General features: G+C 32.9%; 1 protein-coding gene across 1 annotated transcript; it reads left to right on the top strand.

The window, feature by feature from the left end:
• The first annotated feature begins 1,333 nt into the window (after nt 1-1,333).
• On the top strand, nt 1,334-12,358 carry LOC130997518 (nucleotide pyrophosphatase/phosphodiesterase-like). Its single transcript, XM_057922855.1, has 12 exons — nt 1,334-1,575; nt 8,393-8,484; nt 8,567-8,642; nt 8,723-8,845; nt 9,351-9,443; nt 9,571-9,700; nt 10,353-10,434; nt 10,520-10,652; nt 10,766-10,971; nt 11,101-11,226; nt 11,454-11,763; nt 11,839-12,358. Exons 1-12 carry the CDS (start codon nt 1,369-1,371, stop codon nt 12,142-12,144), a joined length of 1,884 nt encoding a protein of 627 aa, XP_057778838.1. The 5' UTR covers nt 1,334-1,368; the 3' UTR covers nt 12,145-12,358.
• The last annotated feature ends 214 nt before the right edge of the window (nt 12,359-12,572 follow it).

Here is a 12,572-nt window from a genome sequence, read left to right as displayed (position 1 = left end):
GAATTCAATTATTAGAAAGGCTGAATTAACGATCCATATATTTGAGGTGCCTTTGTTTCGATGATCATTCACCGAATTTTTTATAGTTAATTTGAATGATCCATTACCGATTACAAATTCGATTATTATAAATAATGATTTTGGTGTTCAATTTCCACCGTTCGATGAATTCTTAAAGATCAAATTTCAATCATAAATTAACGACTAAAATTTTGATAATTAAAAAAAAAAAAAAACAAATGGCAGAGTTTCGACTGTACGTAACAACAAGGCTCCAAATATGACGATTGTCCCATGAGCATTTTCTAGTGTGTTTGTTTTCAATAGCACAACTACTCAATGTTAAGCATACTTATCATTTAAGCATACTTAACATTGGAGCCTATTAACTCATTTGATCTTTCATCTAATATGTAGTCTCATTCCTGCATACCCTTAAAATATGTAGAGGACAATAGTGATTATTAGGGAAGATTGGTAGTGCCGGCGCGGGAGTGTCAACAAATTAAGCTGGTGAAGGTGAAGGTGTACTGGAACGGCACCAAAGATTTTCTGGTCGGCTACGCAAAAATGTTGCAAATGTCCGAGGCTAATAGCAGTGCTCAAGGAATATTATGGTATGAAATAACAAACTTTTTTTTAATGAAAAATAATAATATCGACGACTAAAATAATCTTAGATTTTAAAATAATAAAAAAAATAATATTAACGACAAATTTTAATATAGTAAAAAAATAAAAAGGTAATGTTAACGATCAAAATAACGATCGATTTTAAAATAATAAAATATTTAACAAAAAGATTAATTTTAACGAACAATTTTAATATAATAAAAAAATAATTAATGATCGATTTTAAAATAATATTATAAAAAATAAAAAAAATTAGCAACTGAAATTTCGATTGTTAAAAAAATAATAAAAAATATAATACAATCATTTTGCTTGAAAGATAAAATAATACTATTAACATATCGAAAATTTCAGTTGTAAAATAAGATAAAATCATTTTGCTCATCGTAAAAACAAATGTGTAGATTTATTTTTGTTTAATTTTGAAGGATTTTTTTTTAGATACAAGATACATAATTACCATGAATTAACCAAGCTACTCATATGAAGCTAGTATAAATTAGATCAAATATTGAAACAAATGAAAATACAACTCAAACCACGTCGGCGAAACATATACTAATTAATGTGTATAGCGACCACATTTTTATATACGACGTCGATGAGACGACATACATTAATTGAGCACGTTTTTATATATTTGGAATAGAATTGTTGAATAGTTACTGATTTAGCAGTTATAAATATGAGATGTAGGTATAGCATATTTATCCACAGCCAAAACAAGCAAGGAAGATGAAGCTCTTAGCTATACTTTTTGTAGTCATTGTTACTTTAGTTTCATCATCTTCTTCTTCATCAGTGCTTCACAGTGATGGCAGAGAAAAGGGTAGGGTGGTGGCGGGAGAGCAGCCCTTGTCCAAGATAGCTATCCACAAAACTGTTGCTGCTCTCCGCCCTTCGGTCTCCGTTAAAGTCTCTCCGCGACTCCTCGGAATTCAAGTACGTATATATATATATATATATATTGCTTCAATAAATTACTACTTGTTTTTCTTTAAGTTTGGGCTGTCTTCTTTTGGATAAATGTGGAAAACAATTGTTTTTCCTTCTTTTTCTCCTTTTAGTTACATCTATTTCTCAAAGTAGAAAATTTTCCTTTATTAGAATGAAGGCAGGTCTTTTCATTGTTTCCGCTAATATATGTGCTACTATTTTTATTCCTTAAATTGTCGTTAAATTTGCTTCTTTTTTTTCTTTTTCTGCACGTGCTGTCCTCGTTATTGAATTTTCGTATATGTAACCTGCTGGTAGTTATGCAACATGAATCACATGAGCCTTGGGTATTTATTTATTTACCTATTTATTTTTTCTCTTATGTTTGCACACGTGAAATGGATAGATGAATATCTCTCTCCATATATATAGCATTGAGTTATAGTACAAATTTCATTTAATTTAAAAATTATAAATTTTATACGTAATTTCCTGCTGGTGGTTATGCAACATGAATCACATGAGCCTTGGGTATTTATTTATTTACCTATTTATTTTTCTCTTATGTTTGCACACGTGAAATGGATAGATGAATATCTCTCTCCATATATATAGCATTGAGTTATAGTAAAAATTTCATTTAATTTAAAAATTATAAATTTTATACTTAATGTATAAGATAATTACACTTAACGTATAAAGTAATTATACTTTCGTGCTCCTATAACTATAATGTAATTGCACCCTTATAAAATTTCCAACCCAAAATCATAACAATATATACTATTAAAATAGTAGGCTTTACCCATTCTAAAAAATCAAAATAAAAAAACTACTCACATAAATTAAAATATATAAATAATACTCACTTTTTATAAAATTTGATATTTATACCTCTAATGAAATCATAATTAAAAAAAAAACCCCCAATTTTGGAAACTGTCGCAACAAACCCCCCTCGCCACCTCTTTCTTTCTCTTTCCCTATTCGGTTGCCTTCCCCTCCGCGCCTCATCGCGCTACACCTCTGCCTCGTCGCGCATCCACATCTCCGCCTCTCTCTCTCTCTCTCTCTCTCTCTCTCTCTCTCTCTCTCTCTCTCTCTCTCTCTCCAGGTTTGCCGCCTCACTGCGCCGTGCCTCGCCTCACCACGATGCGCCTCCGCCTCGTGTTGATGCTCGACGCTTTAGTGTCGAGCAACGTACGAATGCTTGATGCTCGACTCTAGTCGAGCATGTATGATGGTGGTGGATATATATGTGGATTGGTGGCGGTGGTGGTTGATTGGATTGTGAATTGTGTCAGTCGGTGGTGGATGATTTGAGAAACATGGTTATGGTGGAAACGCGGTGGTGGCAGAAGCATAGTGGTGGTCGTCGGCTGATAGTGGCTCAGTGGGTGGGGATCTTCTCTTTTTAAGGGTAAAAATGTCCTAAATGGGTATATTTATATTTTTAATGAATTTAAAAAACGTCCTAAATGGGTATATTTATATTTTTATGTCTTGTCTTTCAAAAATTATACGGATGAATTTATATTTATACTTTTAGGCTCTGTTTACTTAGATGAAAAATAAGAGAATATATATATTTTCATCATTTTCACATGGTACTATGATATAAATTTTTCTTTGAATATGGTGAAATATTTTCTCGAATAGCTCATTTTCATTCATTTTAGTGTTGGATAATATTATTTTTAGGTAGTGGTGTGAAAATATTTTCAACATTTTTCAATATTTTTATATCCAGTAAACATATGATAAAAGGGACGAAAATGTAATATTTGCTCATCTTTTCTTATCCATCACTTTTTCAATAAGAATTTTACAATCAATGTAAACACATTCTTAAAAATAAATTTGTAATGGTAAGAAAAAAAAAATACAAAATACGATATAAATATAAAATCTATATATTATAGTAAAATAAATCTTATCCTACGTGGCATCGTATAATCACTCCATTCTAATTTTTCTCAATTCTCATTCATTCTTATTTATTTATACATTTCTAATCAATTTTTACATTATAGCAAAATAAATCATATCCTACGTGGCATCCTATAATCTCTCAATTCTAATTTTTCTCAATTCTCATTCATTCTTATTTATTTATACATTTCTAATCAATTTTTACATTTAAAAATTATTAAATAATCATATAAATTTATAGATAAATTCTATACTATTACATAATCGTATAAAACTACTCCATCCGTCCACGAAATGAGTACTTATATTTCCTTTTTCGTCCGTCTACGAAATGAGTACCCATTTCCCTTTTTGGCAAGTGTACCCCACACATCTCTTTCATTAATACACTCAAAAAGTGGGACCTTTAAACTATTCACACTACACTCCATACATTTCTTAAAATCTGTGCCGTCCATAAATGGGTACTCATTTCGTGGACGGAGGGAGTATTAGATAAATCCAACATATCCATTTAATTATAAATCCTACATATCCATTTGATTATCAGAATCATTATATAACTACATTAGTACGTGGCATCGTATAATCACTCCATTCTAATATCCACAAAAAGCAATCAATTCAAATGTCAATTCATTTTTTAGAAAAGATATTCTTCAACTAAATGTTATAAATAAATAAAATACATGCCTATGCCCAATATATATATATATATATATATATATATATATATATATATATATATATATATAGGGTTGAGTTCTTGTAGTATCCAAGCTTATGGTAGTACCGTAGAACCAATTCTTGACCACACATTTATGACATGTGGCGCATCAAGATGGTGACACGTGGCATGACATTCTAAAGCAAAATCTGTAGAAGGGTAAAATCGGAATATATTTTTCGGATTAAAAAAAATATTATGTTTTCTCAAAATATTCATATTTTAGATGCATAAAGGTTCAAACTAAGATGCATACAGTTTCATATAAAAATGCTCACCCCACCCCCCACACCCCAGAACCCACCCACCCACCTACCCACACCCTTCCCCCCCAATTTTTTTTTTCAAAAACTGATTTTCTAACCACTGACCCACCCCCCCCCAATTTTTTTTTATTTTTTTATTTTTTGAAAATTTGATTTTCTGACCACTGACCCACCCCCACCCCCACCCCCACCCCCCCTAAAAACTGATATGTTTTACATGCATATACTTTCACACAAAAATGCATTACATCTTTTGAAAAAATTTAATTTTTTTTTGGCTGGAGGGTGGGTGGGGGGGAGGGTCAGCGGTCAAAAAATCAGTTTTTGAATTTTTTTTTTAAAATTCTTTTGGGGAGGGAGGAGGGGGGCGTGGGTGGGTCAGTGACTCAGCGGTCTTGAGTCGGTAAAAAAATTAGTTTTTGATTTTTTTTTTGCTTGGGGGAGGGGGGTGGGTCAGTAATCAGAAAATCAGTTTTTGAAAAAAAAAAAATTGGGGGTGGGAGGGTGGGTGGGGTGGGGGTGGGGTGGCGGAAATACCAGATTTATTAAAATGAAATGCATTTTTTGTATAATTTAATGCATTTTATGTGAAAATTTTATGCATTTTTGTTTGATTTTATGTGAAACATGCCTATTTTTGGGGGGTGGTAATGAGGAGGGTTGGGGGGTGGTGTGGGGTGGGTTGGGGGGTGGTATGGGGGTGGGGTGGTGAAAATACCAAAATTGTAAAAATCAAATGCATTTTTCTGTTCAAAGTTATGCATTTCATGTGAAAACTTTATGCATCTTCGTGTGAGACTTTATGCATCTAAAATATATATATTTTGTGAAAATCTAAAAAAGTATTTTTTTTAATTTTTAATTCCAAAAATTATATTCCAATTTTACCCCTCTCCAGATTTTGCCTTGGAATGTCTTGCCACGTGTCACCATCTTGATGCGCCACATGTCATAAATGTGTGGTCAAGAATTGGTCCTACGGTACTACTATAAGCTTGGATATTATATGATCCTATTCTTGTATATATATAATAGCAAAATAAATTCTATCCTACGTGACGCCGTATAATCAATACCCACAAAAAGTGAAATTGTAAGAGTGATAGTTAGTGAAAGTGGAGAACGAGTCCCACAAAAAGTGAAATTGTAAGAATAATAATTAGTGAAATTGTTTCCAAAAATAGGTTAGGAAGATGTTTTAGGGACGAACCAAAATTATAAAAAAAAAGAAAAAAAAAGGAAAATGTTTGAGGGACGGAGAGAGTAAATATTATCGATATACGATTAATAGCAGATGCGACACATCAATCGTACATCATATCATACTTCAAATTTAGATATTTTTTTATTCTAAAATATTCAATCCACATCAACTTTTTATAAACTTCATCAAATGAGTATTTATATAAAAATGTATTTCTATTATCACAACATACATTTAATTGACGAAAGTGATTAAAATTAATATTATTTCAAATATTGTACTACTAATTTAATTTGATCATATCAAATTAATTAAAGAAATAATTTATATATAAACTATTTCATATGCTATAGTAATAAAAATAACATAAAATAATTATAAATGATGATATAAAATAATTCCCGTCGAATTTCGACGGATTAGACGCTAGTAATAATAATAACAAAATTGTACGCATCATTGTCCGTGCGTGCCGCTGGTTGGCTCCGCCTCTCACGTCAATTTTGGGGAAAATTTTGCAGGTATATTGAATTCTAAACCATATATAGGAGTATATAAAAGAGGAGTTTCTTTCCTCCATTTATTCTCTTTTTCTCTTTCTCTGTCTTTTTTAATCTCTTCTCCCACTAATTTTTCTACTATTTTTTTCTTTTACTTTTATTTTTATATTTTAATTCCTTTCTAAATATTGTCAATTTTGATTAATGAAAAAATATTCAATATGCATCTTAAATTTAATATAGTATAAAAAACATAAGAAATGAATTTAAAACGAATAAGTTATGAAAAAAAAAATTCAAATATTTTATTTTTTATTTTTCATTAAAAATTTACAATTTTTTATTCATGTTCGTGTATAAAATATTTATATATTTATTATGATTGTCTATAATAATAATATGTCTTTTAATTTTGATGTTCGTGCATCGCACGAGTGGAAGTGCTAGTCTCCAATAAAATAAGGATTTTTTTTTTTTATAAAAATAATCGAACTTAGAAGTCATTTTATTTAATTTTCATATCAAACAAATAATGTAACTTGAATCTAAAAATACACTCAAATTCAAAAAAAAAAAAATCTTTAATACCCACTTTTTATATTTTTGCAATAGTTACTGTATATTTTTCAAAATTACACATATATTATACCCAATTAAGCTTTCCAATTAATATCTCTATGTTGTTATTTAATGTTAGCTACTATGAGTAGTATTATTCATGAGTAATATTTGATATATCGATCGCAATTTCATCATGAGTAGTATTATTCATAATAAACATGTCATTAAAAATATAACATACATAAATTTAAAATGGGTAATTATATTCATAGATATGAGTTCGCACTGCTTAGTGTCCCCTTGGAGTTTGAACCCGGGACCTCAATGTGCTTTATGTTCAAATTATGATAGCGATATACATGTTATATCTTCAAATTACAACAGATAGTTGTACGTGTTCATTCTGTCAAATTTGTTTAAATGATGTTATTAATTTATTAAAAGTTTAATTAGCAATGTAGAGACGATATAATATATTTATTAATAAAGTTATTGTAACTAGGAATTATAATAAGTAAAATGAGACCTATATATGAATAAAATTATCATTGTAAAACATGTTTTAGGTATTCAGACTAACTAAAGCCCAACAATATAAACAATACTCATCATAATACCAAAGTCTTAGTTTAGGCCCAACAGAAATTAAATAATGAAACCAATATCATTGCAATATTGGCCCTAAAAATCAATCAATACTCTACGACACATTTCCAAAAAATTAGTACTTCCACTGTTTCATTACAAATGTCTCATTATTTTTAGGCACAAAGATTAAAACATATATAGAAAGTAAATAAAATAGATTGATAAATATTATTTAAATATTAGGTATAAAAAAAGAATATATTGCCAAAAATAAAATGAAATATTTATAATGGAACATCCCATTATAAAAACTGAAACATTTGTAATGAGACGGGGAATACCAATTAAATGTGTTTAAGACAAAAACAAAGAATGCATTAAAAAGAGAGAAAAACACAGAGTTAAATAAAATAACACAACAAAATAAGAATCAAAGTTGTTATCGTGTACATGATCCATCAAAGGGAAACACTGATTAGGAAATACTACTAATTATTATCTCCCCTGGCCTTGAAGTAAAAATAAAAAAGGAAAATTGGTGAATTTCTATTTTGCATAAAATATGAAAAAAGAAAGAAGACATTTAATGAACATAAAATAAATTTATTCATCAAAATAAACGCACCGATAATAAAATCCGGTTGAAAATGACTTCATACTAAAAAATAAAGGTTTGTTCTGTATCTCGGGGTATGATTAGGAAATGCTAACTGGAAAATATATGTGAAAAGCAGAATATGGAGTGAAGTTGAAATCTAAAATAATGCAAATATGAACATTCAAATGGTGCAGATTTGAATCTGTAATCAGTCACTACTCAGAAATCAAAAGTTAGACTATCTAACTTGCCATATTGTTGGCTTAAAAAAAAAAAAAAAAAAAACTTATCATGGTTTTACTATGCGACGCTAAATTATAGCAGTTTCATAAGTGAATTCATCTTGGACTACAAATGATGTCTAATTTTTTTGTTTGAAAATTCTGGAACGATGAATATAAATTAATTTTATGTACAATTACAGTAACAAAATAAAATTTGATTCAGGGCGAGGACACTGAGTGGGTTGACGTCCGTCTTCAGAATCCTCAACCTTCTGAAGATGATTGGGTTGGAGTTTTTTCTCCAGCAAAATTCAAGTAATTTCCCTCTCTCTCTCTCTCTCTCTCTAAAGCTTCAAGATGACTGGGATTCAATATTCTCTTTGACATTGTACGACAGTGAATCAATCTGTGAGCCGGAAGCAGATGCTCTCGATGAGGGCGAAACTCCATATCTATGCACGTCCCCGATCAAGGTAGCTTTCCTTGTGATTTTGGTTTATAATCTAATTCTCCAATAATTTATATCTTGTTGTATGGATTGCGTTTGATTCAGTACAAGTATGCAAATTTCTCCAACCTCAACTACACCAAAACCGGAAACACAACGTTGAAGTTCCAGTTGATCAATCAGCGCGCAGACTTCTCCTTTGCGCTCTTTACTGGTGGACTGTCGAATGTAAGACAACATTTCTTCTTACTTTGCCCTAATAAAAAACTAGTTAGTAACTATACTGAAACACGGGTTCATGATTCAAGTATTCAAACTTTTTTGAGCACGTACACTTGATTTTTATGCCCAAGTAGAATCTTAATAGCCTTAGAATTAGAATTCAGTTACTTAATTACTATAAATTTTCGAATCCAGATAAATTTTCGTCCCCTATAGGTAAATATCAGCCATAGGATTTTAACGTTACATATTCATTCTAATTTCTCACCACATTTGTCCATTCTCATTTGATCTTCTCCCTATATGCATATACTATATTAAAAAAAAAAAAAAAAAAAAAAAACGGAGGGGCTTCAGCCCCCGGATCCGCCACTGGGCAGTAGATGTTTCTAGACTTATCCTCTGATTTTGTTAGAGTATAGAAGCTAAGAGATCCTCAAAACAAAATTTTGATGACGCTTATATTTGCTGATATCTTTGTGAGCTGATATGAGAATTTCATGACGTGCAGCCAAAATTGGTGGCAGTTTCAAATCATATATCATTTGCAAATCCGAAGGCGCCTCTATACCCGCGGCTTGCTCAAGGCAAGTCTTGGGACATTGTAAGTTAATCTGGCCTGCCATTGCACTTGTTCTTCCATTGGTTTTCCTCTGTTTAGTGGGCTTCATTACTAATAGTCTAAATATTCGTTTATTAGCATTATCATTCCTCTTTGTTGCTCTCTGTAGATGACAGTTACCTGGACCAGCGGCTATAATATTGATGAAGCCGTCCCTTTTGTTGAATGGGGCTGGAAGGGACACACTCAAGTACGTTCCCCAGCTGGAACACTGACATTTTCTCGAGGAAGCATGTGTGGTATGCTCACTTGGTTCTAAACTTCTAACCTCAATTTTCAGTGCGCATACTTCAAATTAAGGATGATCTCTCTATTATTGTTTTTCATTTGTTGTATCTCTTGTTTGAAGTTTGCAAAAATGCTACTTAAGCCAACTTCCTGTGACAAATATGAACTAAGAAAATCTCTTGGAGGTTCTCTAAGTTCCTATGGCTAGATTAAATGCAATAGGTTTTTGGATGCTTATGGTTAAAGATTTTGCTCACTTTGTTGAGAGTATATTGGAGAGATGAAGGAAATCGTGCAGAATATTTCAACTTGTTTTCCTCAAATATGTCACAGTCCCTCTTCAGAATATATCATCCTAGTACTATGTGACAATAGATCTTGCAAGTGTTGCGCTGTCGCTAAAGATAACTGTGAACTTCTTTCCATGTTTATACTGGATGGTTTGAGTCAAGTTTTTGTCAACAAAAATTCAACATTGCACAACACGGGAGCTGGTTCGCATGTTTTGCCGTAGATATAGATTTCTAGTTGCTCTTGATCATGTTATGTGGGCTTAGACTTTGAATCCTGTAGAGTAGAGAAAATATGGGGCAGATCTTGCATGTAGACTTTAATTAGAGCATACGGGACGGTAGCTCACGGAGTTGCTAAAACTTGTTTTAGGTGGACCCGCTCGTACTGTTGGCTGGCGTGATCCAGGCTTCTTTCACACAAGTTTCTTGAAGGATTTGTGGCCTAACACTCTGTTCGTCCCTCTAAATTTTATCGTCCTCAGCTAACATTACATTTAGCTATCAATCATTCTGAATTTGCAATCCTGTATAATCCAGGTACACCTATAGGATGGGTCACCACTTATCTAATGGTTCATATGTTTGGAGCAAACTATATTCTTTTAAGTCATCACCATATCCTGGTGAAGAATCATTGCAGCGCGTTATAATATTTGGTGACATGGGAAAGGTAATAATTTTCTTTCTTGTGATTAAACTGAGTAGTTTTAGTTTCCGTTCCATTCTGTAATAAGTAATAGAAATAATCTATATGAATCACAACCTGATGATGCAAACATTCAGGCGGAGCGTGATGGTTCAAATGAGTATGCTGATTATCAGCCAGGCTCACTCAATACCACTGATCGTCTTATTGAAGACCTTGATAACTACGACATAGTTTTCCACATCGGAGATCTCCCATATGCGAATGGTTACATCTCACAGTGGGATCAGTTTACTGCACAAGTGGATCCTATACAATCAGCAAAGGCTTATATGATTGCAAGGTTGATCTGCCATGCCCACCTCAACTTCTGATTTTCAACCTTTTCTCTCTCTGCACGTGTGTGTGTGTGTCTGTGGTGTGCTGTTTTCCCCATCATAAATATGGAAAAGTAAACGTTTTCTCCTTGCAGCGGCAATCATGAGCGCGATTGGCCAAATTCAGGTTCTTTTTACGACACTAACGACTCTGGCGGCGAATGTGGTGTGCTTGCTGAGACCATGTACTATGTTCCTGCAGAAAATAGAGCCAAGTTCTGGTAAAACTCATTCTAGTTGATAACTTTCTCGTAGCTGTTCACTTGTGTCATTGCTATAGTATAGGAGCATATACGCAACAATAAATCATATAGTGTTTTTGAATTTAGGAGCCTCCAGCATTGAGTAAATGATGATAGTATAAAACTATATGGCTGCTAATCCATCTTTCTTCAGTGGTTTAACATTCTAGCTCTCTGATTTTAAACTAGGGAGTTTTTGCTTGCAGGTATCAAACAGACTATGGTATGTTCCATTTCTGCATTGCAGATTCGGAACATGACTGGAGGGAAGGATCTGAACAGTACAAGTTCATTGAAAAATGCCTGGCATCTGTGGACAGGCAAAAACAACCTTGGTTGATCTTCGTAGCTCATCGTGTTCTTGGCTACTCGTCTAACAGTTGGTATGGCTTAGAAGGGTCGTTCGAAGAGCCTATGGGAAGGGAGAGTCTGCAGAAGCTGTGGCAGAAGTACAAAGTAGACATTGCTTTCTACGGTCATGTGCATAACTACGAAAGGATCTGCCCTATTTACCAGGTGAGGTGCCTAGCTATCTCTCGCTATGTATAAACATAGGTAATCTATTGACATATATCTTATCTGGTTTTGCAGAATCAATGTGTGAACTCGGAGAAATCACATTATTCCGGCACAGTGAATGGGACCATCCACGTTGTAGTTGGAGGAGGAGGAAGCCACCTATCAGACTTCACCACCATTGACACGATGTGGAGCATCTACAAGGACCTCGACTTTGGATTTGTGAAGATGACGGCATTCAACCGTAACTCCCTTCTTTTTGAGTACAAGAAGAGCAGTGATGGTGAAGTGTATGACTCCTTCACCATCTCAAGGGACTACAGGGATGTGTTAGCCTGTGTGCATGATGGTTGTGAACCCACTACGCTTGCTACCTAACCATTTTCTGTAACATGGCTCACTGTCTCTCTGAATAAGCTACTCTGCTTCTGTTTGTTGAAGCTAATATTCTTCTCTAATGTGGCAGACGACTTCTTTATGTTGTTTGTCTGTTGTAACTTTGCAGAGCGGAATAAATGGTGAGTTTCATGCCCTCAGTGTATGTGTATGTAAATGAATGGATTGGAAATAGAATCATCATCAATTCATCATCTATGACCCTATTTGCATATGTCGATGCTTTCTTACGTCTCAAAAAGAAGCATTGACGTAATTAAGCTGCATCTTACTACTATTTCTTGGGATCTAACTAGACACTCCATCGATTTATTTGTTTCATCTCAAACTATCCAAACTTGAGCGAATTTTATATTTTGCTGCTTTATGTTCATGTTTTCATTACAAAATATAAATAATCGCCACTCAGT

The sequence above is a fragment of the Salvia miltiorrhiza genome, chromosome 8 (assembly GCF_028751815.1).
Source record: "Salvia miltiorrhiza cultivar Shanhuang (shh) chromosome 8, IMPLAD_Smil_shh, whole genome shotgun sequence".
Lineage (NCBI taxonomy): Eukaryota > Viridiplantae > Streptophyta > Magnoliopsida > Lamiales > Lamiaceae > Salvia > Salvia miltiorrhiza.
Note: the sequence above shows the minus strand (reverse complement) of the source record. Positions and strands in the feature narration are given on the sequence as shown.